Below are 14390 nucleotides of genomic sequence, written 5' to 3' on the forward strand. Positions count from 1 at the left end.
ATGATAAAACCTCATGTTACAACCCGTGCATTTTTTGCATGGGTTTAAAACTAGTTATGATGTAGTCCATATCCGTATCAAAACCAAAAACCTTCTCAAAATAAAAAATTAAACATTTAGTCTTGTTATAGACGGATATATCCGTCTATAACTGAAGACGGGTCTAATAGCTTGAAAGTGCTGACTTTTTTGGCCCCCGCCACTCACTTGTTGACTTGTTGTTGTTCTATTAAGAATGTGGTATTATATTTTGTCCGTCTTTAGTTATAGACGGATATGTGCCGTTTATAATGAGATTTTCTGAAAAATAAAATTAACGGAAAAGGCTCTAAAAACAAACGAAAATGAGATGGCTAGTGCAAATTACACTTCATACTCCCTCCATTCAACTCCACTTTACATGTTTGCTTTATTACGTTTGCCAACGCGATTTTTATGCGGTAAATATCTTTATCTACGTATTTGCAAAAATTATAAAAGTTGGATATTTTTAATGTACTCTTAACGACGAATAAAATAAGATCCCACATGAATATATTTGAACTTATGTATCGAGAGAAAATTGAAATTGAATATCCGCTTGTGAATAGTGTGGAAAAGAGAAACATGCAAAGTGAAGTTAAATGAAGGGAGTATGATGGTGGAGACGTGGAGTGTACTAGTCTACATTATGATGTACTCCCGTATCATGATTTGACGTTACACTTGCACAAGTTGTAATTTTACAGAATCTTTGCAGTAAATTTTTTCTTGAGCATTCAACTTCATTTACTTTATTATTGGAAAGGTAATACTCCATGCATCACATTATGGCTATAGCTTGATTATGTAACTATTTTCTTTTTACAAGTGAATATGAAACTTGAATATGAACTATTTTCTTTTTACAAGTGATTATGTAACTATTAATGGTCCATTTTGCTTGTGATATCTTACAATTTTCTCCCACTTGTTCTTTCACTTACCCTTCTCAATTACTTTTTTGTCTCACGATACAAACTTATGACGAATTTTTGTCTATCACATATGAGAATTTGTGAATTATTAAATGCATCACCCTTTTGATAACCAAGAGATATAATAGCGTGACTGCCCCTTGATAAAAGAAAAACCAATTGATTCTACCACACTAAAGTTGTAAACGCATATTCTTGAGAGAGAAAATATCCTTGAGAGAGAAAATATCCTTCCATTTTTGAATGCTTGACCCTAACCAAGGTCTCCCGCCGGAGACCAACAATACCCCCGTTTTCACCTTCACAGAGGGAAACTCGACAACTATCAACACTGATTCCTCCTTTCCTCCATTGCAAAAGAACTCAAAGAGGAAGACTATGCATATTGAAACATTTCATGCTGAATCCTCACGGGTTCCGCATGAATCTCCTCCGGCTGAGTCAGTCAGAATTCCAGTTGCACCACACGCTGGATCAGCAATCTCTTATAAAGAGAAAGTGCAAGGCTTCGGAGCGGATTTCGACTCGTTAGAAGATCTCACCCTAGATGATGTTGATTTCGATTCAGATGATGATAATGAGGATAGTGATGATGAATCTCTTTGTCCTCGTATATGCCTCACAAAGCAAGAAAAAGCCATCCTACGCAAACCCTGGCGACACTCGCTCATTATTAAGATGTTCGATAAAAATATCGGGTATCTTTCGTTTATGCGAAAACTTAACGCAAAATGGTCGATCAAGGGTAAACTCACCCTGATGGATCTCACACACTCCTATTATGTGGCACGCTTTTCGTCCAAACAAGATTACGATTTTGTTATGACACAGGGTCCTTGGATGATTGATGATCACTATCTGACCATCAGGATATGGGTCCCGAATTTCGTGCCCTCGGAAGATAATATTACCAAGCTAACAACATGGGTTCGGATTCCGAATTTGCCAGTCGAATATTTCAATGCAACGTTCTTAAAGAAGATAGGGTCGAAAATAGGGGAAGTTATACGAATCGATAATAATACAGCTACTGCCCAACGCGGTCAGTTTACTCGTTTAAGTGTCGAAGTCGATATTTCCAAACCCCTATTGTCGAAATTCAGATTGTATGGGAAAGTTTATGGTATTCAATACGAAGGCCTTAAGATGATTTGTTTTAATTGCGGGAAATTAGGTCATTCTAGCGAAGGTTGCTCGTGAAATGAAAGTAGAACTGCTGATATGGAAGTGTTCAACCCAAGTCAGGGTGCTGAAGGTCCCGGAGCTATTCCCAACGAGCATTCGTTGGAAGCTGGACTTCGTCCAGAAGAAAGCACGGATTTTGGCGATTGGATGTTGGTTAAGAAGCCACCACGGAGAAAGCCAGCCACCCCGACTATCAACCAACCCGGAGGACTAGGTAATGAAAAACATGCTCTTAATTTAGGTCAATCTTCGAAGAATTCCGGGTTAAGATTCGGGGTCCTTCAAGATAATTCTGTTTCTAATAATATCCCGCAAAATCCTCCCACAATCCCTGACTCACTCCCAATTACTAATATTTCTTATCCAAGGAATATTATTCAAACCCCTAGAATCAAGCAAAAAATCGCTTCTCTAAATAAACGTACCAATACTCTTTTAGCACAATCTATTATTTCCAAAAATCAAAACATTTATACTAAAAAAGATTCTAATACCCAATCTAATATTTTCCAAAATACCCAATCTAATAATTTCCAAAACACTAAAACTACTACTCCCATAACCCAGAGTCCAACCCTACAAGATATTACAAATCTCCCTATCACTAAAACAAGCCCCGTATAAGCAAAAAAAATTCCAAATATTCCTGCTTCTTCAACCTCTGTTTCATCAACTCGAGTTGTCGGTGAAGTCAATGAATCCTCACCCGTACTTCTCTTATCTAGACCGCCCCCTCCCCCAACCTCGCTGCCTCCCACAAAACCCCCAGATAGAAATAATCCCGCCAACCCAGGTAGTGTCGATCTCGACATGGCCGGAGATGGCGGCGCCCTATTTGGGGATCATGGTGTCGGAGAGTCCAATAATGGACATCAAGATTCAGGTGTCGAAGGACAATTCATCGAAGCTAATGCTGGAGTTATCGATACCATGGAGTATTGATAACATTCTCAATCTAGTAAGTCGCGCTTATTTATCGTCTTTGAATTATCTGCCAGATCATATGAATACAAGAATTCCAAATTTGTCACCCAACTTACCCCATATCACATTCATGGTATGGAATGTGCAAGGCACTGGAAGCAAAAATAAAATTTCCGCTATAAAGGAAGTGGTAAAAACTTATAAACCTACGGTCTTGGCTCTTGTTGAGACCCATATGGGAGGAGAACACGCTATCAAATTAGGAAATATTCTAGGCTATGACGGTCATGCTAGAGTTAACACTGTGGGTTTTAGCGGAGGGATTTGGGTCTACTGGAAAAATGAAATCGTCTCTGTTACTCCAATAACAGAGCACGCTCAATATTTAACGTTCGAAGTTGCTAGTAATGGCGAACTTCCCTGGATTTTTTCAGCTGTTTATGCGAGCCCCGACCCTTCGAATAGGATAGAACTTTGGGCTGAGCTTGAGAATTTTGCGCGGGTTAATAATCAGCCATGGCTTATTGCGGGAGACTTTAATGAAACAAGGTCACTCAGCGAGAGACGCGGTGGTGATCAGAACATGGCTAGACGCTGTGAACGTTTTAACAGTTGGATTGAAGATTGCGAGCTTATAGAATTAGCATTCACCGGTCCAAATCACACCTGGGCTCGAGGAAATTTCCATGGAAACACGTCAAAGTGCCCGTCTTGATAGAGCATTATGTAATTCTGATTGGGGTATTCAGTTTGAGGAAGCTATGGTCAGACATCTCCCTGCAATCTCGTCTGATCATTGTCCGCTTTTTATCTCACCTAACGGGTTTGTGCCACTGAGCGCTGTAAATCGACCGTTTCGCTTTCAAGCTTGTTGGCTAACTCAGGAAGATTTTAAAATTTTCATCGACACTAATTGGCCTTCTGAAGGTATTTTTCCCACCCGTCTCGATGAACTTTCACATAAATTACAAACTTGGAATGAGGAAGTTTTTGGTAATATATTTCGAAAAAAAAAGGGAGCTTATGGCAAGGATCGAAGGATGTCAGCGAGAACTTTCCAAAGCCCGAGTAAGTTATCTTATTAAATTAGAAGCAAGGTTGAGGAAAGAATTAGAGGAGGTGTTTGCCCGAGAGGAGCTTCTGTGGTACCAGAAGTCACGTGTGGATTTTATCAAAGACGGTGATCGAAACACTTCTTTTTTTCAAGTGAGCACCTTAATTCGAAGATGGAGGAACCGAATCTCTAGTTTAAAAAATGCAGAGGGAGTATGGATTGAGGATCAGGCGGAAATACAAAAGATAGTGGTGGACTATTTTAAGAATTTATACTCTGATGATGGCCCAGCTATTGAAGAAGACGGACTACAGTGGGGTATTTTCCAAGATTTTAATAATAAAGATTGGAATTTGTTAACAAGACCGTTTCATTTTGCGAAAATTGAACAAGTAATTAACCACATGGGTTCATTAAAAGCTCCAGGCCCGGATGGATTTCAAGCTCTATTTTACCAAAAAAAATTGGGAACTTATCCAAGAGCCCCTTTGTGATATGGTTATAAAAGCACTCGAAGGAAAAGGCTTACCAGAAGGTCTCAACGATACACATATTGTTCTTATACCAAAGGTAAATTCCCCTGAGTTTATCTCCCAATTTCATCCGATAAGTTTATGCAATGTGGCTTATAAGATCATTGGTAAGACCCTAGCTAATCGTATTAAAAAAGTACTGCCTCACGTAATATCTGAGACTCAAAGTGGGTTTGTCCCGGGGAGACAAATTACGGACAATATTGTAATATTTCAAGAAGCTATACACTCAATGAGGAAAAAGAAGGGTCGACTGGGTTTTATGGCTATCAAAATAGATTTAGAAAAAGCTTATGACCGTCTAAAGTGGAGCTTCATTCGAGACACAATGACTGATATGGGGTTCCCAGGACTTTTGGTAGACGTTATGGAATGTGTCACTTCCCCGCGAATGCAAATTTTATGGAATGGAGAACCGACAGGGCAATTTGTCCCTTCTAGAGGAGTTCGACAAGGAGATCCTTTATCCTCTTATCTCTTTGTGATGTGCCTCGAAAAGTTACAACAAGCGATCGATTTTGAAGTGCGTAACAAGAATTGGAAACCGATAGTTTTGGGTCGACATGGGCCTTTTATTACTAATTTATTTTTTGCCGACGATATGGTGTTATTTGGGAAGCTACGGAAGACCAAGCCCTTGTTATGCGACATGTTTTAGACCGCTTTTGTCAAGCTTCAGGCGAAAAAGTAAGTTTAGCTAAGTCACGGGTTTTCTTTTCCGGTAACACCGACGTTACTATTCGGGGTTCGATTAGTCATGCTCTCGGGATTGATGAGACTGACGATCTCGGCACTTATTTGGGCATGCCAACTATTAATGGAAGAGTAACTCGACATACCTTTGCTCATTTGGAAGATAAAATTAATTCAAGATTAGCAGGGTGGGCTACGAAGCGTCTTTCTTTAGCCGGACGAGATACCTTGGTTAAATCAACTTTAACTACTATTGCTAATTACAGTATGCAGACAGCGAAAATTCCTAAGACGGTTTGTGACTCGATCGACAGGAAAGCTCGCCGTTTTCTATGGGGGGGAGATGAAAGTAAGAAGTCTATTCACCTTATTAATTGGGAAACGATCCAAAAACCTAAGTCTTGTGGGGGTCTAGGTATTGTCTCAGCTAGACAAGCTAATGCAGCTTTCCTCACAAAGCTGGGTTGGAGAGTTATCTCTAAACCGAATAGTCTTTGGTCACGCGTCCTACGAGCCAAGTATTGCAATAATAGGTGCGATATTGACATTTTTCAAGCTAAACAAAACATGTCAAATGTATGGGTAGGCATCTCAGCTCAGGCAAAAACGATTGTGAGGGGCACAGCTACTGCGGTAGGTAATGGGAAAAGAACCCTCTTTTGGGACCATGCCTGGGTCGATGGGGTTTGCTTATCTGACCATAATATAGCTCATATTCCCGAAACAATCCTAGGGGCTACAATTAGTGATATGTGGTGTGAATCGAACGGTTGGAAATGGGATATTTTTGCCGACTTGCTTCCACAGAATATTCTACAAAAAATGTTGTCCGTTTCTCTATCTAACGACCCGGATTTGGAAGATTCTTTATATTGGCAAGGTACAACATCTGGTAAATTCACTTTAAAATCAGCTCTTGGATACTTAAAATGTGAACCCCCACGATAATGCGGAGAAACATAACTTATAAATTCCAGCGAAAAGTAGGGAATTTTTGAAACTTTTAAAATTTAAAGCGCGGGTTCATTAAAATCCAAAACACAAATAAAGAATGTGGAAATAAAGTTAAGTTTATACAAACATGATAGTCAAAGATGAGGGAAAATATATCCCTCGAATGGCAAAACAATAAAAGGTGAGTCTAAGCAACCCTAATAAAACGACTATTAATCCAAGGTGCTCGCTAGCTCACACGTCTAAACCCCACAAATGCATCTTCACAAACCTGTCATTCATGTAAACATGAAAGTCACAGTCAGTGGGGAGTAACTCAAGGTTCTCCCAGCCACAAAATGTCAAAACGAACATAACAAAGAACATGAACAAATAATCATATTAGATAAGTTATGAGTGAATCGACTTATAACTAAACATGGCATCATACGTGTTTAAACCAACAAGGATAAAAGAAATGATGGAATAAACAAGGCATAAGCAACAATAAATAAATGGAGAAGAAAGACAAAGAAATAGACACGACCACTTAGCCACGAGCACGTATTTCAAGGAGATATGACCAAAGTAACCAACCAAATAATGCTAAGACATTTAACACTCTTAGACTATAATTTCCCCGGGTAGGACTACGATAATAATACGGTCCTAGTCTAAATCTGCAGATTCTCGGGTGTACATCCCGATTCGACGTGCGCCAGCACAGCACGCACCCAAGACTCGACTACTAATGGAGACCGAGTACCCCAATCGCCAGAACAGCACGAAAGTGGCGGAATGACTAAGATAAGGCTCACTTGCCAGAATAGCACAAGTGGCCAAAAACCGTACTTGCCAGAACAGCACAAGTAGGCCAAACCGTACTTGCCAGCACAGCACAAGTAGGCCAAACCCGTACTTGCCAGAACAGCACAAGTAGGGCGAAAAATGAATGTCAAGCATATACGATGGTATTATGGCATTTCTACAAGAATACGACTCATTTCAATTAATCACGTGGAATAAATTACTCGTATTTGAAATACGATAAATAAATGAGGATAAATGAATTAAAACTCATATTATAGCTAAATGAAGACATTCCATATAATTATGACATGAAAAAAAACAATAAGTTCCACATTTACGATTCATGTGAGAAATATATAAATAAACGGCAAATAATGAATTTAAGATACATAAATCATGAGACGGAAATTCAATTTAATTAAACCCGAGCAAAATATCTCACGGATAAAAATTAACCTAGCCGGGGCTACGGCCTAACCATGACCAGCTCAACCCAGCCACGGCCTGGCGGCACGCCGTCTCAGCTAGCCACGGTCTGTGCCAAGACTGGCAGCCTCTGCATAAACACCCAGCAGCATGCAGTACATGCCAAGGAAAGGAAAACGCAGCATACACAGTCCATCAGACAACACATTATTTTCTCCCTTTGTCACGCCGTCTTAGGACGGTTTCCTAGGCCAAACTAAGACAAATTTCACCCGTACGAAAGACCCAATTCAAACATGTACATATACTTGAGACGGTAACAAGGAAGTTGGTTCAATTTAACATAAAGAAACCCGTCAAAACAGCCCGCGAAAACTGCTTGACAAGGTCCATTTCACAATTTATAAAGTTCATTTGTGACCGTCTTAAGACGAAATTTTAAGCATGGAAAAGGTAAATTTTATCACATATAAGTATATAACCAACCCATTACATACTTGAATATACATATGAGATGGAAATTAACTAATTGGCTCAAAACTCAAAGCGAAAATAGTGAAACCTTTAATCAAATCATAGCCTCATGGAAGTTTATAGCTAATTGGTCCATTACTCGTACAAACCTAGAGCTAAATTCCAAAGTCCCAAACTTAATAATCCATGGTTAGTGACCTCTTGCACTGATCCAATGATCCCACGAGTCTGCCATATCTATTTCCCATACATAACCAACATCTCGAGACGACATATACATTGACATTACGACTCAAGGTACACATTCACCTACACCAGATTGGCCACTACAACACCCCCATAACCAGCCCATAAAACAGTCTCTCATCAGCCCATTAAACAGTCTGCTTAAACAGGTTAAAACAGTCCCAAAAATGCACAGTAAACCATCCCACATCAGTCACTCTTACGCCCCAAAAATAGTCCTGAAAGAAACCATTTTATCCATCCCAAAACTGTCCCGAAGTACCTGCAAAAACTGACTCAAAACAGTCCACTTTCCGTCTTAAAACAGTCCCGAATACTCATCCAAGGCCATTCCAAAACAGAGTATAACACACCCCAAACTACTCCATTCTCACGCATAAGACAGTCCGAAAATGAGTCGCGCTAGAATAGACTAGTAAGATGCATAAAAAGATTAAGAGGTGCGAAAATAAATATGGTTAAGAAGTCGTAATCAAACAACCAGACCTTCCTATCAGATCGGCTCGAGTTTAAAACACACAGTATTTTGATTCCATGACAAAAATGCAAAATCCTAACTATTATCTCGTCACCAAGGAGTACTAGTGCTACAGATCAGACACAAAATCATTCTGAGAAGCACTTCACTATAAGAATCAAGTATACGGTTCCACTACTAATGACAATAATACTCCTGTTCTATACATTTAATGTACTATACCTTCATCCTTGTATCACCCACTCCCTGATTTCAACTATTATTCTTACAGTACTTTAACCAATACCAATGACGATAATTAGATACTACCCTAGCTTCGACCCATACAACTGACGGTAACAATCATATTCTATAAATTTAATATGTAACTTCCATCCTTATAGGATCATATCACAGCATGTAAAACAACACACAAGACGAAATTTCGACATTTTTGTCGAGTAACCTATCACCGTTACCTCGAAAGCGCTTTAATCTTCGAGTGAATCGTCTAAAAAGTATGAGCCTCCCACCGGGTCTTCGGTTTCTTCAACTAGAGGAAAGAAAACGAGATAAAGGAGCTAAAAATCAGAACTTTTATGAGACGGGTCAATCTGAAATCACCACAAAAACAAGACTTTCTTACCTTGAAAGGAGGAGGAAGGAAAGCGGAAGAGAATGGTACAAAAATTATCGAATTTGGTCGAGAAAAGGGGACGGGATCTGCGTTGAAGGCGGGATGAAAATGGTGTTTAAGGCTTCTTTAAAATTTGTTGTTTTGCTGATGGTGGTGGTGGTGTTGTTGCAGGACGCGCAAAGAAGAAAGGGAAAGTGAAGGGGGGGGGGGACGGGGTAGCATACAACATTAATAATAATACTAATAATAATAATAATAATAATAATAATAAGGAAGAATTGACAAGAATAATCCGACCTTTGACGTATCTTCTCTAAATAATCCCACCTTTGGTTAATCTCATAATAATCTCACCTTTATACCTAATCTTCTTAAAACGAGCTATATGACTTATTACTTGTGTAACCGGTTTTTTATATCTTTAGTCAATCCCTATTCCCCTCTTAACTTTTCTAGTCAACCTTCAACCAATTCACCTTCAAGCTTGGTGCTTTAGGAGCAAACCCGAAATCAGACCACCAACTGAATTCATCAAATTTAAAGTTTGATTGTATATCGTCCAAAATGAGGGATATTGTTTTAAACAAGATTTTGTGCCCCAATTAAAACTCTCATTTCGCCATTTTGTTTTGAACACCAATTTCGTTCAAAACAGTAACCAATGACCCAAATTCAGCACCGTGCCGCTCCTATTTTGCCATCGTATACCGGCTGCGCAACACCTGCCTAGAAGCACCGATATCTACTATTCGATAATCAACAACCTTCAACATTTTATAAGTGTGTAAACTAATCCCAACCATGTTGAGAAAAGAGAGAAAATGAGTTTAAAAGGTGAGTAAGGAAATGACACTAAGGGTGTGTTTGGGTTGACTAATCCACCCTCATTTGTTATCCAAACAAGATAGGAAAAATACAATCAAGAGAAAAAGAGAGGAAATGGGCAGATGGCAGACATCAATGGAGGGAGATTGGGGGGTTGAAGATGGAAGTTAAAGGGAATTAAATGACAGAAGGGTGAGAACATGTTATATGACCTATTATTGTAGGTAAGTCTTTCGTTTGGCTTGTTTTCAGAAGACGGAGTATAATTGTCAGATTATTATGGGATTAACGGAAGGTGGGATTACTTTGAGAAGATACATCAAAGGTCGGATTATTCTTATCAATTATTCCTAATAATAATAATAAGATTATTTAAGTTAGAGTGGAAGAGAGTAGGTGAGTGTGTTGTCGGAGTCGGGTTGGTCTGAAATGAAATAGTTTTATAAGAGAAATGTGCGATCTTTGCTAGACGGAAATATCATTATTATACTCACTATTATTATTGTCCGACTGAATATATATATTTTTATATAAACAGGCTTATAAAAATATAACTTTTATACAAATTTATGTTTAAAACGAAATTAATTAAATTAAATAATTTAAAATATAAATAAGACAATAGAACGGCTAATTAAATTATAAATGCTAAAAAGAAAAATTCGCGGGTGTTACATAAAAGGCTTTGATTATGATGATATACCTGAGTCTCCTGTTTGGCGCACTATTTGGAGGCTCCCAGTTCAACAAAGAATCCGTATGTTTCTATGGTTAGCTGCACATGGTCGTTTAATGGTAAATGTCAAATATGGGCGATGATCCCCTTTGTCCCCGTTGTGGTGAAGGAGAGGAAACGATTGACCATCTTCTCCGCTCATGCTTTATCTCAAAACAAATTTGGTCTTTAGTCGGTGTTAGTCCTGGTAACAACTTTTTCTTCCTTACTCCTTTCCCCGAATGGCTAGCCAAGAACGCGAGTAATGATGTGGAAGTCTCCGCAACAGATTGGCCTATTTATTTTGCAGTTACTTGTTGGTGGATTTGGAGATGGCGAAACAATGTTGTGTTTGGCAGAGACAGGGAAAATGCTATAGACCCTCGAGCTTTCCTTTATCAACAATTTGAGGTAACAAAACAAGCTTTCGATCAACATAATCTTTTTATCCCAATTCCAAGACACCAGAGTATGGAAATTTATATTCGCTGGTTGCCCCCACCTCACGGGTGGTATCTCCTTAACACTGATGGTGCTTCTAAAGGTAATCCGGGACCGGCAGGAGCAGGAGGTATTGTTCGAGATGAGACCGGTAATTTTGTTACAGCTTACTATTTTTCTTGTGGAGTTTGTACATCTATGAAAGCTGAGCTTCTTGCATTATTAGCCGGGTTGGAGAGAGCGAAGTCTCTTAATATCTCAGAGCTTCTGATCCATATGGACAATTCCCCTTGTGTTAGCCTTATTAACGAAGACCAACTAGTAAGCAACGGTCTGAAATTTATCGTCAAGAGATGCAAAGAATTGATAGCTGCAAATCATTGGACAGTCAAGCTGGAACATTCATATAGAGAAGCCAACAAAGCGGCCGACTTCCTCGCAAATAAAGGAGTCAACTCCAGTACTTTAATTACGCATTTGAATTATCCTACTAGCGATTTTAGTCCTATTCTTAGGGAAGACATTTTTGGGGTAGCTATTCCCCGTGTAATAGCTCGTAGTTAACTTTCGGGGCTTTGCCCCTCTTTAGCACCAAAAAAAAAAAAGTTGTAAACGCATTTTGTAATTTTTGTCAATTTTTGATTTTACAATTCATATACATCTGTTTATTTTTTACTATATACAATATAGTTTTATAAAATACTATATTTATGGTTGGTGATGTTTATATTTCAGGCGATATGGTTAATTCTCGGGTTTTTGTATGTGACATTTTCCAATTAATTTTTTTAGTTAAATGCAATTACCTAAACAAAAAAAAAGTTATCACCAGTTAAAATTTGGCTATTATAATTATTTAATACTCCATGCGTACCAGATCAATGGTTACACTTACCTAATACGGCTGTACCACACCAATGGTAACATACTATAAATGGACTTATTTTTTAAAATAATACCCTTATATTCTCCTTATATTTACTTAATGACCACTTGTTATAATACTTTGTAATTTCGTAAGCGTTTATAAGAATAATTTATGTAACTAGTATTAGTGCCCGGCTTCGCCCGGGCTACCTCCACTTACCATTAATTTTTTTTCCATTAAATAAAATTACTTAAAGTTGCATAACTCATAAATTTGTCATTAATATATTTTTCTATGATATATCCTAAAATTACGATGAAATAAATTTTGAAACAAATTCACTACTCCCGTTATTAATATTTTACTCTTATTAATGAAACAATAGTAATAACATTTCACTACTTGCTCGTAATCATTGTTACTTTCACAACTCCCACCGTAATTATTGTTACTGCCACTATTGCCGCATTAATATTGATAATTTCACTATTCCCGCCGTAATTATTGTTACTTTCACTATTAACGCATTAATATTGATTATTTCACTACTCTCATTGTTGTTTCTACCACTTTCACTAATCTCACTGATAATATTGTTACTTTTACTATTCAAATGAGTGATTACTATCATATAACCATATCCAATATTACTACAATTCTTTTCTTTACTGACGAAATTACTTTTACTACTTAGGCATGCAATTTTAAGAGGATTATATATTTATATAAATATATTACATATATGCATTAAATCTCGAAAAAATTATGCAATATTATATATTATGGAATCTAACTTGAATTATTTATAACCTACTAATATTATATTTTTGTATGTTAAATAATTAACATCTCTATACATCTAATAAACTATAAAATTTAATAAAACTGCATAGATTTTAAATTTAATATATAAGTTTATGATGATAATAATTAATACCATAAGCGTGCGTGTTTATACTAATTAATTATTTTATTTTAAGGAAATTGACCATCTTTTAGTCTTCTATAAATATTTAGGAAAATTACCAAGCATCTTCATTCTTTTAGTCTCCTTGAAATTTACCATCTTAATTAATTTTTTGATTTTAAGGAAACTGACTATTTTAATTAATTATTTTATTTTAAGGAAATTAACCATATTTTAGTCTCTTACAAATGTTTTGGAAAATTACCAAACTTTTATATAATTTAATTTAACCCAAAGTATATAATATTTGCATTGAGATCCCTTAATCGGGTCCATCACATGGTGCTAGTGATTTAAAACTATATAATATAATTAATTTGTATAACTTTCTTTAATTACATTGAAATCCCTTGGTTTCTGGAATTAATATATAGTATTGATGATTTGAATAATTAATTAAAAGGTTAATATTTAATAATTGTGAATAAAACGGAATGATATAATAAAATAATAAATAATAGAACTGCGAGTTGCGATGGCAATTGGGTAATAATAACATACGATCATTCATATAATGATAATAAACAATAATTATGTTATGATAATAATAATAATACTAATGTTCCGGGTGTAATTCCGGAGCAGGATTATGACCACTTAAGCTTGTTGAATGATGTCGTTTGGTTGTCTCTTCCTTTCACTCTCTCCTGTAAAGATGAACAAACTGAGGGCTCGGCTTGGTACCGAGCGTACTCACTCCGACGCTCAAGTCAGTAAACTTAGAGAGATAAGTTGTGTGTTAACTTGGCAAAGTATATTGTAGAGAGATAAGGGTGCTTGGGGCTGGTGTCCTTTACAGTTAGTGCAAGGACTTATAAATCTCTAAAGGGATCAAAGGGTATACTTTTGTATTATAATCAGTTGGTCCACGTTTATCAATAACGGTTGGCTTGCTAGATAAGTTTGACGTTATTGTCATACAGATGGCGGTGATCAACTGGTCCCTAAAAGTCACACCTATAGGATACGTTTGAGAGATGTGACGGTATGAAAATACAGTCATGTTGATGCCATAAAATTGACTAAGCAGTTAGTCCGAGTTATTTGACTAGTAATTAGTCAAAATGCGATGTTGAGATATTTTATTTAATACGGATTAAATAAAATGGGCTAAGGCGAATTAAATGATTAATTCAGTAAATTAAATATAAACGATTATATTTAATTAATGTATATTGAATTAATTATACAATATTGTCTTTGTCGGACATGTATTAATATTTCAACTAATCCGAGTTATTAGTTG

At 37.0% G+C, this 14390-nt stretch overlaps 2 protein-coding genes across 2 annotated transcripts; both read left to right on the plus strand.

The window, feature by feature from the left end:
• Window positions 1–1199: 1199 nt before the first annotated feature.
• On the plus strand, window positions 1200–2156 carry LOC141648807 (uncharacterized). Its single transcript, XM_074457522.1, has one exon. It carries the CDS (start codon window positions 1200–1202, stop codon window positions 2154–2156), a length of 957 nt encoding a protein of 318 aa, XP_074313623.1.
• An 850-nt stretch (window positions 2157–3006) lies between these two features.
• LOC141648808 (uncharacterized) lies at window positions 3007–3780 on the plus strand. The gene has a single exon (XM_074457523.1). It carries the CDS (start codon window positions 3007–3009, stop codon window positions 3778–3780), a length of 774 nt encoding a protein of 257 aa, XP_074313624.1.
• The last annotated feature ends 10610 nt before the right edge of the window (window positions 3781–14390 follow it).

This window comes from Silene latifolia, chromosome 3 (genome assembly GCF_048544455.1).
Source record: "Silene latifolia isolate original U9 population chromosome 3, ASM4854445v1, whole genome shotgun sequence".
Lineage (NCBI taxonomy): Eukaryota > Viridiplantae > Streptophyta > Magnoliopsida > Caryophyllales > Caryophyllaceae > Silene > Silene latifolia.

Coding starts and splice junctions, on each gene's coding strand:
- LOC141648807 (XM_074457522.1), top strand. CDS start 1,200: ATGCTTGACCCTAACCAAGGTCTCCCGCCGGAGACCAACAATACCCCC.
- LOC141648808 (XM_074457523.1), top strand. CDS start 3,007: ATGGACATCAAGATTCAGGTGTCGAAGGACAATTCATCGAAGCTAATG.